Source organism: Nestor notabilis, unplaced genomic scaffold (assembly GCF_000696875.1).
Source record: "Nestor notabilis isolate BGI_N333 unplaced genomic scaffold, ASM69687v1 scaffold34898, whole genome shotgun sequence".
NCBI lineage: Eukaryota > Metazoa > Chordata > Aves > Psittaciformes > Psittacidae > Nestor > Nestor notabilis.
The window spans coordinates 1-15,804 of record NW_009941264.1 but is presented as its reverse complement, the minus strand read 5'-3'; the positions used below and the strand labels follow the sequence as shown (position 1 = coordinate 15,804).

The following is a 15,804-nucleotide window of genomic DNA, read 5'->3' as shown; positions in this document are numbered from 1 at the left end:
CACGCAGGCTTTTACAGTCCTTGTCCCATCTCACATACATTTTCCCACAGGCATATTTTAACCTCAGTAGGTCAGATTAATCTTCCCCACCATTAGCTCTCTAGTTTGTGTTAATTATGGAAGTCAGTAGCAAGAGACAGGGATCAGACTGGCAAGATAAACGATCTCTAGGGATACTCATCTCAGGACGAGATGAGCTGTCCTTACAGCTTCCACCTCACTCCACTGACTATGGTCTGAATCACTCTTTTTCACTAGATGCTTATGACCTGGACACAAAACTTGGCAAGGTGAACCCCACTCTGGTTTTCAACAACCAGCAGACCCCACTTCACATGCGACATCTTACCCACACCAGCTCTTCTGGAGGACACAATCCCAACGCACATGTTGTCCTTGAACACAGAAGCAGCTGAGACTGAGGGCTGAACAACTCTGTAGTGGTGCTGAAGGTATTGCTGGATTTCAGGCAGTGGCCTCTGGGGTATCATGTGCACTTTGTACTGGCTGAAGACAGAAGGGATGTAGCTGTGCTCCCTCTCGCAGTTGCACAGAATGATGAGGCGATAGGTGCTGTTGTAGTGCTGCAGGTGCTGGAACAGCTCCTCTGCTCTGCAGCTCACATCATAGCTCAGCTCATCTGCGTACAGCATGGTGTAGATTTTCTCTCCTCTGCTGCAGGGAATGAGGCACCTCCTGAGGAAGAGACCCACTTGCTCAGCAGTGGTCTGAGGAGTGCACAGGAGAACTTCATCGAAGGTGGGAAGGGGCTGGTTGGGGCTGTTCATGTAAATAGCCAGAGCAGATGTGAGCACCTCAGAGCGAGGGCACGTGATGAGGTTGGGCTGTCCAACATACAGAAGATCCTGAGGGAAGTCTCTTGTGACCTGCTTTCTCTCCCAGCTGGCCAGGTTCTTGAGCCACCCACCCAGCGTGTCAATATCCAGGCAGTTGGGAAGGAAGGAGCCCATGTTGCTCATGTAGCACTCCCAGATGTGCTCCAGCTGTGCAGTCAGATCCTTCCCCCCATCCTGCATCACTCTGAAGTCAGAAATAGCCTTCCTTGAGCTGGGAGGCACCTTGTTCCCAGAGGCTCTGAGGACATCCTCCTCAGTGCAGTCATGTTTCAGGAACGAAAGCATCATGAGGGCGTTGTGGCTGAGTGTCCCCTGCCCCAGCTCCGTGCACAAATACACCAGCTGCTCTGCAGTGTAGTAGTTCAGGTAGAAATGCTGCAATCGTTTCTCATACATGAAGCTCTTCCAGCTCTCCAGGAAGCTCTCCATCGTCTTGCAGAGGCCTGGGAGCACAGCTGCCGTATTTCCTTGTGCTTCTAACACTGGGATTGGTCCCAAAGAGAAGTCCATGAGAACATACAATTCTCTTTTGGGTGAGCAATACACATGGGCAAGCCAGGAGCGGAAGAGCATGTTCCCAGCTGAGTAAAGGTCTATAAAGGCCTGTGCAAGTCTTTGGACATTGAAAAAGATCTGTGTGAGGATAGAGGAGAGATTAAAAACCACACTGAGCTGATTTACCAAGACAGCTCCCAGTCATGAAACCACAGAAAGTTTCAATGAAATTAAAGGCTTTGGTCCCAAGCCAGATATGCCAGGCTTGTACAGTAACAAGACTCTCCAGAAGTCAGTAAGGAATCCCAGCTTGCTACAAAAGCACAGCAACCCTCTCGGCCAGGAGACTTCCCAGAGGATGAGGGTAGCAGACCATTGTCTAGTCTCCAGCTCAATTTTACCTTAACAAGGAACCAAAGAAGTAGGAACATCTCTCTGCCTGCTCCCACTCATCCCTGGCAACTCGGCTCTAAACCACAGCCCTAAAAGCCGATATTCATGGCAAAATCCAACCCCAGCCTCAACATTAGCAACCCACTGGGTTTGAAATCTGACCTCAGAGAACTTCTCCACCTCCAAGCCTTGCTCTCCCTTTGCTGACATGAGCATCAGTTTGTTCTGCAGCTCACGGAGCTCTGCCAGGGAGTATTTCCATGATGCCTCATTATCCCCAGAGCTCCCCGGGAGGGTGAAGTGCAGGACACTGTCCAAGGAGACCTGGAGAGAACAAGCCATTAGTGCTGCTGTGCACTCAGGGTCTGTGCTGTGCCCAGCAAGGGGAGTGCTTCTGAGGCAGCAGCTCCCAAGAAGGGCTGTGCAAAGTGGGAGAATGGCTGCAGCACATCTCCCAGCAGGCCAGCAGTGCTCTCTGCAGGAGAGACGGGCCTCACCTTTTGGCCATCAGCTGGTGCTCTGAGAACATATATTCCTCTGCTGTTGATGGCAGCTGCCAGTGACAGTGATGACAGCTCCACAGACCCATGGCTCTCTTTCACTGTTTTCAACCACTCCAACTGTTGAGCTGAAGCACGCTGTGGGAACAGAAAACATGGCACTGCCCTAATCGCTGTCTTGACACTTCTTTCCAGGATTATATCTGTGATCAGGACAAACAGCTTGGGTTGACATAAGAGTTTCAGGATGGGGAAGTAAGGCAGGAATGACTACAGGCCACAGCTCAGCTTTCTGCATGGCTGTTCTTTACCAGCATCATGGGAGGCTGAACAAAACCAAGCCCACAGTGCTTCAATGCCTCCTGCTACAGAACATGCCCTGCTGCACAGAGTAGGACACAGTTGCAGGTACCTGCCTTTCCTCTTTTGCATCATCACTCAAACTCTGGAAAGAGCAAAGCTACACCATGTCACACATGAAAGCCTCAGCAGTGCTCTGAAGAGATCCATGCTATACTAGTTATAGTCACTGCAGTGAGTTTTTGTGCCACAAAACCAGAGGATATTTTTCTTCCAATAACAAGAGCTGCTGTGATTCCCCACACAAGTGCAATTTCCTCTGTGCAGTCAATCTTCCAGTCACTCTTGGCAGGCAGAAACAGAAGAGGATGCAAAGAGGACCTGCTCCAGGAGAACTCACCAGTTTCTTGGGAAGATTCTCATCACTGTCCAGGGCTCGCCACAACTTCTTCAAGCACTGCATGAAGTCATCAAACCCTGAGTCTTGCCTAAGCTCATAGAGCAGGGAAGAGTAGCCATGCACAGTGTCATGGAAACATGCCACCCGGTCCACATCCATGTCGTTCTCCCCAGCAGAGATGGATGCCAAGTCCACAAATACCTTCAGCTCGTTTATACCTTAAATGAGAAAAACACATGAACAAACAACACATGAGGCAGATTCAATGCAATTCCACATCACCACCTTCTACAGAACATGCAGGAAGAATGCCTTTGACCAGCATCTCCTCTGCAACCTCCCCTTGCCCATCCTGCCAGCAGCTTTACCAGGCGATTCACCTGCATTAGTGACACCTTTGGCCCTGGCTTCTCTCTGCATTGCCACAAGCCAGAGGCTCACAACCAGGATGGAAGTAGTGCTAAGGGTGTCTTCTCTGCATTTAAGAGAACTGAGCTGGCGACACACAACTAACCAGATGCCTGCCATCCTGTTAAATGGGTGGCCTCTTTTCATTCAAATAACTCATCTGAACTATTACAGCTACAGACCAAGCCCAGCTATTGGGCAGGGTAGCTACTGGGTGCTGCACGAGACTACAGTGGCATGGGCATGTTTAAAGGGACTGCTTCATAACATTCCACACCAAAGCCTGTAAGAGATGCTTGTAATTATCAATACCAGAAGCTGTGAAGGCATAAAGCAGGTGGCTCAGAGATATGGCATTCCTTCTGCCCACACACAAACTGGCATCCTTTCTAGTACTATCTGCCCAATTCCTGGGTGAGCAGCACACACCTTTCAGTGCTTCCCTGACCCAGCAGACAAACTCCTTTTGCTGGGCAAGCTCCTTCAGGCACCCACGACGGTTCACAGTGATCCCCTGCAGCAGTCTCTTGGCATGCATAAGCTCAGGGCTGATGGAATCCAGCTTCTGTGTCTTGTATGATTCAAGTTTTTCTGTCTGGAAAGCAAGCGGTAAAAACAAACCTTCACTGTAGATATAGGACATACAACCTGTTCTCCAGCCAGGAAAGGAAAGCCACTCCCTAAACAAAGGAATACACAAAAGCACTTTGTTTGAACACTTCATTTTTATCTCAAATAAGCATTTTGTGACAGGGAATGGCTGTTGACAGACTGGGACAGACTTGGGGGAAGGTTCAGATTTACTCAAGCTTTTAGCCAACACCCCAACAGTACAGAGCTGAAGTGGATACTTACTATGTGCAGCAAGTTCTCCAGGACACTGAAGTCACCAGAGAGGTTTAAACTCTCTTTGACATTGGCAATGATCTTTGCAGCATCAAAAGTTAAATGCATTTCATGGTATTGCTGGATCTGCCAAAATCGCTGGTTGACCCAGCCTCTGTCTTCTCCAGGGCTAAGCTCACACATGATACTTAGTTCGGTTTTGATATCTTCAGGACGATTTGTGAATTCCTGAAAAATTTTATCAACTGCAGAAAGCGTGAGACTTCCAGCTCTGAGATGATCACACAGCCTTTGGTAGCTCTCAAAACAAGGGCTGATCAGAGCACCGAAAACATCATCGAGGTGCAGTACATAAACAGTGTCATCATCCTCCTCCTCCTCTTCCGAACTTTCACACTCCCGTCTTGCCTGCTGTGCTGCTTCCTCCCAGAACTGCTGGAAGATCAGGCTGTCCTTGAAAGTGTGCATTTTCTGGGCAAATTCTTTCAGCTTTGGGCTCAGGCTGTAGTAGGTCTGTAGGTGCATCTCTCCCACAGTCACAACTGTGTTTAGTCTCTTTAAGCGAAGATCTTCCAAATGTTGAAATTCCACTTCACCTACATCCACTTTAAAAAGAGAGACACGTCAGACATGGATCAGGTGTCCAGCCTGTGTTCAACTTACTTCATCTAATCTACTGAGATGCTACTGGGCATGTGGACCCTACAAATATCATCATCTGATGCACAAGCACTTGCTCAATCCCTCAAATACTCCATGCTTACACTTTCCCCACCCCTCTTCATCCCTGCTGTGGTTTAGAATAAAACCTGCTTACAACGCCCAGTCATTGTCAAAGAAAACCATGCTTTCCCAAGTTGCCACTTCCAAATTGCTCCCAGAACTCTACCTTTCACGGATGTCTGCACCTTCCTACACATGCTCAGAAAGGTTCCTATTGCTTTTTTCTCTTTTCTGACAAGAGTAACTTCTTCTTGCCTCCTCTGCAGCAACTCTTTCAGTCCTCTCCGAAGTAGTTCTTTGCCTTCAGGTAACAGCTGCTGGTTCTCTGAGAGAAAAAACACTCATCTGTAACCACAAGGCAGAGGCTTCCCACCCCCTGCAGCCAGGTTTGGATTTGCAGTCACACACACAGTGAAATGCAGACAACCACAAATGGAGCTCAGAGCTCCGTACAAAGGGCAGCACTATCAACGGCTGAAGCTCCCAATTAGCATTACTAATCACTGAGTAGGCCATCAATCACTACAATGATGCCCTAAGCCAGGATTGCCACCTATGAACGGTGCTCTTACTTATCTCATAGATCGAGATGAACTGTTCCTCATGCTGGAAAATCTCTTCCAGATGTTTCACAAGGATACTCCCACTCTGGATGTCATCGGTGACACTCATAAACACAGAGTCTGCAGTGACCATCACATTCTTTGCCTCGTCTGTAAGTTTTTCTAGAAGCTTTGTGTTTGTTCCTGTTCCAGAAACAAAGCATGCAAAACCCAGATCAGCCCTGCTGCACAAACACCAGGCAGAACCAACAACTATCCAGGGTCATGACAGAGTCCTTCCATTTCCCATTCAAATCGCTACCCAAAAGCCCATGAACTCATCACACCACCCTCCAACCCCTCATGTCTTCAACAGAAACAGCCAGGATCTCAGGAGAGCAATTCAGGAACCTTTCCATGCACAGCCCATACCCAAAACCTGCGGAGGAAGCACAAGCCTTTTTGATCCAGTCACACAACAAACACTTTTGCATTTTTGTGTAGTAATAACTTATCAGAACTTCAGAGAAAGAAGTTATGTTCTACAAATCCACTTGAGCTACAGGCTCAGTGGTCCAGTACAAATCCTGAAGTGACTGCAGCGGATTAGCACAAGAGGAATGCAGCTTCCTCTTAGCCTTTCCTCTCCAAAGCCAGGCTGAATTCCTTGAGCTTTGAGAAGAGGAATAAAACAAGAGCAGGATGGTTTTTACGTATTTGTTTGCTGCTCTGCAAAGTGGGAATGGTGAGGCAGAGAACAGCTTTTCATAACTCCCACAAATGTAACTAACACATACCACTAAAGCTGAACACACGTTTGATGTCAGGCCACGTGAGCACATGGTGCAAAATCTCATCAAAATCGTCCTTAGACTCTTCACTTCTGGCTGGCCACGACTTCACAATGATCATTGACACAAGCTGGCTGAATCTGTCCAAGTTGTAGGACGAAATCTTCTCAAGGAGATTGCTCTGACTCTGCACAAGGCATACAAGGCAGGGGGGGAATTCATCAGTGGTCTGAATTACACTGTGTCCATCTGTCTCAAGGTCAGACACTGATGCCAAGAAGTCACACCTCCAGTGCTGAGGCATTCCAAAAAAGCCTCAGCTCATGACTGACACCAGAAGCAAGGATGGCAAAAGCATTACAAGTATTTTTCATGGACCCTTTATAAATGGATCCTCATTTCCTGATTTCTGATCAATCCTTTTTTTGTCATTTTAACAAATTTAAACAATCCACAGCAACTCAAGCCACGAGAGCAATGTACACGTCTCCTTCCACCACAACACACATCACTATACTATGCAACAGGATTTCCATGCAACAGGAAATTTCACTTTTTCTACGTTGAGGGAAAACACAATACCTGGCAAGCTGCAGTTACAGCCTCTGTGGCACAGTTACAGAAGCACTGGTCAATGGAAGAGTCAAGCTGTTGGAATCGGTAGTACTGACAGCAGTAGACCAAGATTTGGTTAACTGGAGGCTCCTATGGGGCAAGAGGGAGATTTCAGCTTGAAGTTTCCAAAGCATTTCTTCTGAAAGCATGAAGGAATGCTGCTATAAAGACAATAAAAGGAACCAATATGCATCTCTCTAAGCCAAGCTTCTACCAGGAAATACTTATTTCCTGATTATACCATGAAAATCAATGGCTTAAAGTATTTTGCAACTGATGTAGAAAGGAGATGAGGAGATATACAAGCTCAGTTTAGAAAGGACCTACACATTTGGGTGTGCATTTGGGAGCCTGGACAGGAATTGTTATTTCTGTAGAATGAAGGAAGACAGGCACCAACTTTACTCTGCAAGTCCTTGGGTGCTTATTTTACACTCACTGTTCCTTAAAACTACACGGGGTGGTAGTTGGACATTTTCACATCCAATTCCTAAGCCTCCAGAACACAGTTTATAACAGCAACGGCAATTTTTATGACCAAAGCTACAGAGTTTTCATGTGCCCGTTCAGGCTCTAGAAGCTATTCTTTATGCACAGAAGACTGTCTATCTGCTCTGAATGTAGGCCACTAGCATGCAGTGCCTGCCTGTAGTCCCCCCTACCTCCTGAATTCTTCTCTCCAGATCCCCAAGTAAAGTTGTCTTCCACCTCACAGTGAACTGTTCATCTGGAAAGCTGATCTTCACAAATGCATCCCAGGCCTGCAGGTGAGAAGCAAACAAACCCAAACCACTACGTGCTTAGGTTTAACATTCAAATAAGGAAATTAGAAGAACTGTGCTGAGAAGCCCCATGCTGCTCAGTCTGCAGTCCCTTCAGATGTTTCTATCCAGAAAAAAAGGACCACTCCCAGAGCTGCAAAAGGCAGCTTTTAAGTCCAGTGTCATAATGCCCCAGCTGCTAAAGGAGACATTTGCGTGAACCGTTTCCACCTTGATGCTGGAACTGTCCCAGGAAGGGCTGGCAGCAGAGCAAGTCAGGCCACAAGGATCTGCTCTGTGCTTTGCCTGCTGGAAGCCAGTAGGACGTACAGGGTGAGCAAGACAACAACTCCAGCTAAACACCAAAAAGGGCAGCTCCTCATCCCAGAATGCCTCTTGGAACAGCAGATTAAAAGGAGAAATAAGGTGAGCTGAGCAGCACCGGTCAAAAGCCCTTTGCTTTTCAGCCCAAGAGTGTTTCAAACAATGCAGCTTCTCAGCTTATAGTCCTTACTGCTTGTCCCCGTCTCATTCCTTACCCAGCCACAGCAGCTACAGTTCCCTCCAAAGAGCCATTAGATTCAAGACTATATGGTTAAGCTATAGTAAAACACCGTATTACAGTAAGATGACAAACCTCAAGTTCCCAATAAAAAGAGAACATCACATGTGCCAAGTGTTCTTTCACTAACTTCTCTTTTAAAGCATTTCTGAACCAGGTTCGAGTGTCTCTCAGAGCTTCAATGAATACTTCCACCACTGGAACTTCCTGCACAGCATCTCTTGGAACCTGCCACACATACAAAGGAAGGGGCAAATAAATAAGAGAACAGTTCAAGCAGGTCAGCAACACGCAACTGATTTAAGTATTTCTAAAAGAGAAGGCCTAAATACATCCAAAGCACAAACATGCCCAGCAGAGACCCACCTCTTTTTGAGTAAAAGATAGAGGGAGGCTGGGAAAACACACTTACTAATAGCTTGTGCTTAAGAGCACTTGTTCCAGGGAGCAAAGACAACACATTTAAGGATTAAAAAAAACCCAGACAAAACAACCCCCCTGACAGTCAGCTGAGGCATGGGACCTGATTTCAGTAAGTATCAAAATCATTAAATGATTTCACAACTATTTGAAAGTGCCACAGTCTTGGTCATTGAGAGTATCAAGTCTTCCAAAAATTAGAATGGCTGTGATCTAAACTCAGCCCCTTGTACTCTTGCTGTAATACTTCAACCTATCTTGCTCCTATCAAGCCCTGGATGGTTCCTTGCTACTCACTGCTGTAGGCTGAAGTCTGGCAACCTTTGAAAGCACCATAGCAGAAGCGACAGGAGTGGCGAACAACTCCCCCCACTTCATGTACTTGCAGATCCTCTTGTGCAACTTAAGGCAACAGGTCAAGCAGGACCGCCAGGAGTGAGCTTCCAGAGCCCTGAGGGACAGCAATGAAGAGGGAGAATTCCTTTTCTGCTCAGAGGGAAAATAAAAGCCACTCTCCAAGTTCTATAGAGTGTGGCAACTAACACCCTCCCTCGGGTGGATTTCAGTGTTGCTCTCCAACAGAGGCAGAAACTCAGGAATCTTTTACTCCACAGAACTCAATGCACACATTCACACTCGAGCGTACCACCACCCCACAGGCATGGTGTAAGTGAACAGGACGCTGCTCCCACAGGAGTGCCCTTCAGTTACCTGGCCTGTTTCTCATCCAAGGTACGCAGCACTGTCCCTAGAAGATTCTCTACAACCTAAGAATGGAAAGATAGGAATGTTTGGCTGTGGAAGGAATTTTAGAGACCAGTTTCTCATTAGTTATGGGGATGCTGTGAAAGAGGGAATTCCATATTTTCTGGTGCCTTCTCCAATGCTTTTACAAGTACACTATGAAATTGCTGAAATTATTTACTGTCTGCCATAGTTAACATACAGGTGGTTATTATTTGTACAAACAAAACCTGCACTTACAGTCTAGGGGATTAAACTGACCAGTACTTGCAGTATAGATTTCTGTCCTCACACAGACACAAGTGGTTTTGCCACAGGCAGGAAAGTCTCTCAAACCAGCAGCACCGAGCCCCATCCCCAAAGGCTGCACAAAGGCAGTTTCAAGCAGCCATCTGAGGAGCTTAGGATGAAGATATTTGCCCTCAGTGACTGAGAGCAAATCCAGAGAACCAGATACTTCTCTTGTCAACACCAACACTCTTTGCTACAGAGACAACCTCTTACCCCCTCTTAGGATTCTCCTAATAATAATTCAGAGCAACTGTTTTTGCTTTTAGCCAAGTTTAAGCTTTTTGTGCTCTGACCTGCCACCAAGCACATCCCCTTCAGTGACAGTCAGTTCTACTAAAAGGCATGCTACAGCCCGGTTTCAGCCTTTACCCCTTAGCTGGGTAAAGCTACTGGAAGACAAACCTGAGAAGTGGTCCACAAAAGGTCAGTGTTCTCTAATCTGTAAGAAACACCTTGAAGAATGAATAACAAATCACTGGAGAAGTCTTCTGTAAATTCAGCCAGGCTCTCCAGGGGCAGCACAGAGATCCAGGACTTGACCAGAGTCTTATCTAATCCCATCAAGTATTTCTTTGCTTTCATTAGTTGTAGTAGGGTCCTCCTTGAGGGAAGACAAATGAAAATCTTCACGTTTTCAAGGTGCAAAAGGCTAAGAGCTCGTTCAGCCCCAGAGGACTCATTCTCACTCCTGCGCTTTTTCAATTCACAACTGAAGATCAGTAGAAGACCCCAAGACCCACGATCACAGAAGCACTGCCAGACTACTAAGCAGAAGCCCTTGTGTTTGAAAGGTTATATACTGCACAGCTTTCGTATACACTATAATCTCTGAGCAACCAATGTCTGTGTTCATGTGTCCCAAACAGCCGCCACCACCACGCCACGTTTCTTGTTTTATTAAAAAAAAAAAAAAAGAGGAAAAAAAGAAAGAGAAATGAGATGTTCACCACCAGTTACAGTGGCCAGACACTGGATGTAAATAGTAATCCTGGAAGACTCACGGATCTTGCTTCTTCCTTGTTTCAGCAAATGGAATTCCTTCCAGCCCTGCCCAAGCATCTTCTTCCATCGGCAAGTGGTCACGCTGCAAAGGGGCGCCAAAGAAATGCAGAAGAGGAACAATCCACACCCAGTGGTCTACTTGCTCATCGATGCATCTCTGGCACAAGTTTGTCAGCCGTAACTTCCAACTAAAAGAAAAATACCAAAGCAAACACAGACAGTGAATGAACAGCTTTTTACAGGATACAGGAATGTCATGGGGTTGGAGGGGAAGGCCACATCTCAGTCTCACTATGAACCTTCAAGTAACTTCAGGTAGTTATTTTAGCTCAATCTTCTCTTCATTGAGGAGTAAACATAGCAAAAGTGTAAGGCTCAAATCTGGAATCCTACCTGAATCTCTGCACAAACTCCACTAACACAGCACTAAGAAGTGCCAATACTTTATCTACAGTTTCTACGTGAGCCTCCAGCTCACTCAGGGACCGGGTGACACCAACGTGCAGAGCCCAGCAATCAAAGGACAATTCTCAGATTCCTTGGTTGGGCTGAAGCACCACAAAGTCTCCAAAAGGAAGCATAATACCTGCAGCAGTGCAAGTTAAGAACTAGAGATTTGAGTGCCAGATAAGCAGTGGGATAACAGCCTAATAAACAGCACAGAGTTAAAAATCAGCAAAGCTCATGCATAATGGTGCACATCAGAGGAGACAAGAACCACCCAAATACTGCATTTAAATTTAAAGGAGTAAATACACAATGATCCTGCCCACTGGAGTTTGTATGAACAGCAAACAGATGAGAAGCTAGAAATGGCTTGACAGGAAAGGATAATTTAGATTTGATAATTTAGATTTTTATATACAAGGAAAAACAACACTTGTAACCCAATGTACTACTCTGACAACAGTGGCAAGTTGCAATAAGGGAAATCTCATTTGGGCAAAAGGAAAACAGTTTTCACATCAAAAAAGGTGTGTGACTGTAGGAGGGCCCCAGAGGGGCTGTGCAATCTTCACCCCTGGAGCTTTTTAGAACTCGACTGGGACCTTGCCTGCATGCTAGCACTGCTTCAAGCAAGAGGCTGGAACAGAGACCTCCAAAGACACCTTCAAATCTGAGGGGGTTTTCTGATTCTCTGACACTGGAGAACTGAATTTCCTATTGTTCTATCACAGGGTGCTACACTTGCAGCAAAACCAGCCCAGCTGGTCACCCTGTAAGCGCTCCAGTAACATACCCAGCAAGTTCTGGAAAAGCCTTTCCAATATTGCGAATCTCATCCTGTACGGCTTGTCGTGGCACATTATCCAAACACAGGAGGCTACACAGGTTAGCCAGATCGTTTTTAAGTGCTGGAAGCCCAAATATTTCAACTACTGTGAGAATGGTGAGCCCCAGAGCTACTTTATTTTTTATTACTATGTCCTCCTGCGATGCTTTTGCATCTTCAGGTGCAAGGAAAGGAAGAGCAATCTCCCTCATATATTTTAGCAGCAGATCATTCACCTAGGATAAAAAAAAAAAAAGGAAGTTACAAACCAACCACAGCATTAGATCCCCAACAAGCTTTTTTTTCCGAAGCCATTTTCTTCTGCCAGCTACAGCAAGGACACTCTAGCCCTGTACTCCCTCTGGCACCAGGGTGGTACCTGGACCTAAGCACACAAAGTACCAACCACCACCAGAACATCAGGCATGGGACTGCAGTACCTGTGAGCGGTTGGTGCCCCTCTCTGTGCTACCAGCTCCCACCACTCAGCTACTGCTGCACCTTCCCATGCCCAGCAGAGCTGAGAGGCATCAAAGGACCGGGGCAGACCTCGGGAGAGGAGCCAATGAGCTCAGCAGTTGGACACCCCACACTGCCTTAGGTCACTGTCACCTGCCACAAGCAGAGTCCAGTGTCCCAGTAGACTCAGGCTTCCCTGAGAGTCAGTAAAGGGAGAGAAATTTCTGTCCTTATCCACAGCCCCCAGAAGCTACTCTGAAACCATACCCAGGGGGTCCACAGTACTGTGGTGCTTGGTGATCCCAAAATCACCCTTCCAAAAACCAGCAGTGACATGGAACACCCGTGGGCTCTGCTGAGCCAGGCACTTATGCCATCTTGTGGTCTCTCCCTTGTCACCAGGAGGAGGGAGGCTGCTAAGATCTAGAAACCAGCAGCCCTGACACAGGTTTGAAGCCCTCTAAAAAGATAACGTGGCATTTCTGCCGTATTTCATAATTATGCTGCTTAGAACTGGGCCAGGAGGAGCCTGTCTCAAAACAAGGCAGGTTTGGAGACAATGACAAATGCAGGTAAGTTAGTGACAGCAAAACTGGAGGGCCAGGCTTAGGAAATAAATACCCAGACAGAAAACCCACTGAAGTAAAAAGTCACCACATTGCAGCTCTGCTGCTGACCAACATGGGATATTCAGAACTGTACCTAATTGCAGTGACTGAAGTCCAAGGCAGTCACCCCCAAAGGATCCCCCCTGTTCTGTCACACCTGAACCTTCTGACTGGAAAAGCAAAATTAACCCAGCAAAGTCAACAGCAAAATGAAAGTCCTGTGGTTAGTAACCAAATGCCTATTGTCTAGTACCTGTTAAAAAGAAAATATTACCTGCTCTGGGCCAAAGTTTAACTCTGTCCATAGCATTTTTCTACCATCGAACACCCATGGTTCACTTGTAACAACATAAAACTGTTGCAACTGGAAGATAAAGCTTCTCAGGTTGCTGTAACTCCAGGTTCCAAGAATGCTGAAGATACTTTCTAACATAATATTTGCAGCTATTATCTTTCCTTCCACCACATCCTTATATCCATTGCGAGAAAGCATAAGCCAGACGTTTTTCATTAGAGACGGCTTTGTACACACAATATCATCATACTGATGCCATTCTGGAATAAGCAACACAAAGAACACAGGGAAACTATCATTTGCACATGCCTCACTCTCAGCTGTGCACAGAGATGCCCCCACTGACCCATGAAGTCTCCAGCTTCAGCCAGTGCTGTCCAATAATAATGCTAGCCCATATGAAGTTAGAGATCTTCCCACCACAAGACAGCCCATGGACCACCCCAAGCTGCAGGTGCAGGCAGGGCAGCTCACCTCCACCGTTGAGCAAGTTGCTTCTTATCAGTAAGCAGCGATTCACATGATGATTTCCTGTTGAGTGCTTGTAAATGAACTCATACTCCCCTTCTCCACAGCCAACCCAGTACTTGTAAGGAATTGATTTATTCAGATTTTCTTTTGCAAGAGTTACGGTGCCTTCAATGAGGTATCCATGTACTCCTAGATGCCTAGGAAACACAAAACACAGCACAGGACATCAGCTGTTCCATGTAACTTCCTTTTCCAGGCTTCACTCCATTTTTCATAGGAATGGTGATTATTCTTTCATAATGAAAGTTTTAGAATAGTTCACTATGAAAACCCTTTGTAGCAAAAGCCACCTATGCACATATAGATACAGACTTTTGTGTTAAATGAGGTACCACATTGCATCCTGTTGTTCTCCAGAGCCAAAACCCTCCTGTGCCTCTGTAATTCAAGAGGGTACTTACTTGGTGCAGTTCAGCTCACAAATGTTGTCACTCCAGTCTGCATAGGGGGAAATGCCTCCAGCCCTGATGAACACTTTATGGGTGTCAGGGTTTAGTTTGAAGTCTCTGGATAATATTGCATGGAAATACACTGTGACACCATCACTTCTGCTCACAGAACTACAAGAAAGAATTAGAAGGAAAATAGAAAGAATTGTTATATTCGCTTTTCTTTTAAATTGTACAAATCATTATAACAACTAAGATTTGAGCCACAGCTTACTGGATGCAGGACCCAGAAGCTCTGTCAGCAATTCACTCCAACTGATGCTACATGGCAGGTATAGCATTACCAGAATTACCTGTAATGACTACACTTTATTCCCTCTTCCAACTGTCCTGGGTTCAGCTACAGCAGTCATTTTTTCTCCTTCTTAGTAGCTGGTGCAGTGCTGTGTTTTTGACTTTCAGTCTGGGAACAACGCTGATAACACCGATGTTTTTAGTTGTTGCTAAGTAATGTTTACTCTGACCAAGGACTTTCTCAGTCTCATGCTTTGCCAGAGAGGAGGGGAAGCCAGGAGGAAGCAGAGGCAGGACACCTGACCCAAACTGGCCAAAGGGGTATTCCATACCACAGCACGTCATGCCCAGTATATAAACTGGGGAGAGTTACCCGGAAGGCCCAGATCGCTGCTCGGGTCGGGCTGGGTATCGGTCGGCGGGTGGTGAGCGGTTGTGTCCTTTTCCCTTGTTATTCCTCTTATCATTATTACTGGTAGCAGTAGTGGTTTGTATTATACCTTAGTTACTGGAGAGCTGTTATCTCAACTCGTGGGAGTTACATTCCTTCGATTCTCCTCCCCATCCCTCCGGGAGCGGGGGGAGGAAGGAAAAGGGGGGGAGTGAGCGAGCGGCTGCGTGGTTCCAAGTTGCCGGCTGGGTTTGAACCACGACACCAACTCATACATATTAAGCAAAACAAGTTATACTAATCAAAACAGTTCCTCACACCACTAATCCAGAGTTACAGGTGTGAAGTACATGCTGCTTGTTAGAGTAAGAAATAAGAGGGCAATCTTATTTTTAGTCATCAGATACTCAAAAAGCTTCAAGTACCAAGTGGATCACATTACCCAGTACATGACCTATGCCACAACTCCCAGAAACATCAGCTCCCTTTTGCATGAGCAGTAATTCACCTCAGGTGTTTAAGGCAATTCCAATACCACATATCCAAGATACATGCAGACCTAACCTTAGTACTTCAGTCCCCTGCCTCAGCCTGGAGTCCTCTAGTGCTCCTCACACCAAACCTCCTACGTGAAGACCACCAGGCAACAGTGGGGCTGTTCTCACCTTTCTTTAATCTTATCTGCAGGTTTCTGGTTCCTTTGCTGCTGCTTGTCCTTGCAACTCTCGGCTGCAACTGAAGCATCACCCTTTCTGGGAACCTCAGGCCCTTCAGTCTTACTCGCTGTCTTGGTTACCGCATGAGTTTCCTCACTTGTGGCCTTCTTTTTCTCCTTTGCATGTTCATTCTGCAACAGGAAAGCAAACAACATGCAATTAGAAAAGGAAACCTTGCCCAGCTCAAGCAAACACTCC

The 15,804-nt window shown here is 46.3% G+C and overlaps 1 protein-coding gene across 1 annotated transcript in view; it reads right to left on the bottom strand.

Moving 5' to 3' along the window:
• Window positions 1-15,737, bottom strand: part of RNF213 (ring finger protein 213) — a gene marked incomplete at its 5' end in the record, with an annotated part of 43,663 nt that extends 27,926 nt beyond the window's left edge. The window contains 19 exon segments of the mRNA XM_010020778.1: window positions 350-1,490; window positions 1,908-2,069; window positions 2,243-2,383; window positions 2,946-3,163; window positions 3,783-3,948; window positions 4,209-4,804; window positions 5,089-5,247; window positions 5,495-5,668; window positions 6,262-6,442; window positions 6,838-6,960; window positions 7,533-7,631; window positions 8,269-8,421; window positions 10,051-10,249; window positions 10,650-10,882; window positions 11,911-12,159; window positions 13,265-13,545; window positions 13,760-13,953; window positions 14,218-14,361; window positions 15,556-15,737. Of these exon segments, the coding sequence (XP_010019080.1) occupies window positions 350-1,490; window positions 1,908-2,069; window positions 2,243-2,383; window positions 2,946-3,163; window positions 3,783-3,948; window positions 4,209-4,804; window positions 5,089-5,247; window positions 5,495-5,668; window positions 6,262-6,442; window positions 6,838-6,960; window positions 7,533-7,631; window positions 8,269-8,421; window positions 10,051-10,249; window positions 10,650-10,882; window positions 11,911-12,159; window positions 13,265-13,545; window positions 13,760-13,953; window positions 14,218-14,361; window positions 15,556-15,737 (4,795 nt within the window).
• Window positions 15,738-15,804: the final 67 nt, after the last annotated feature.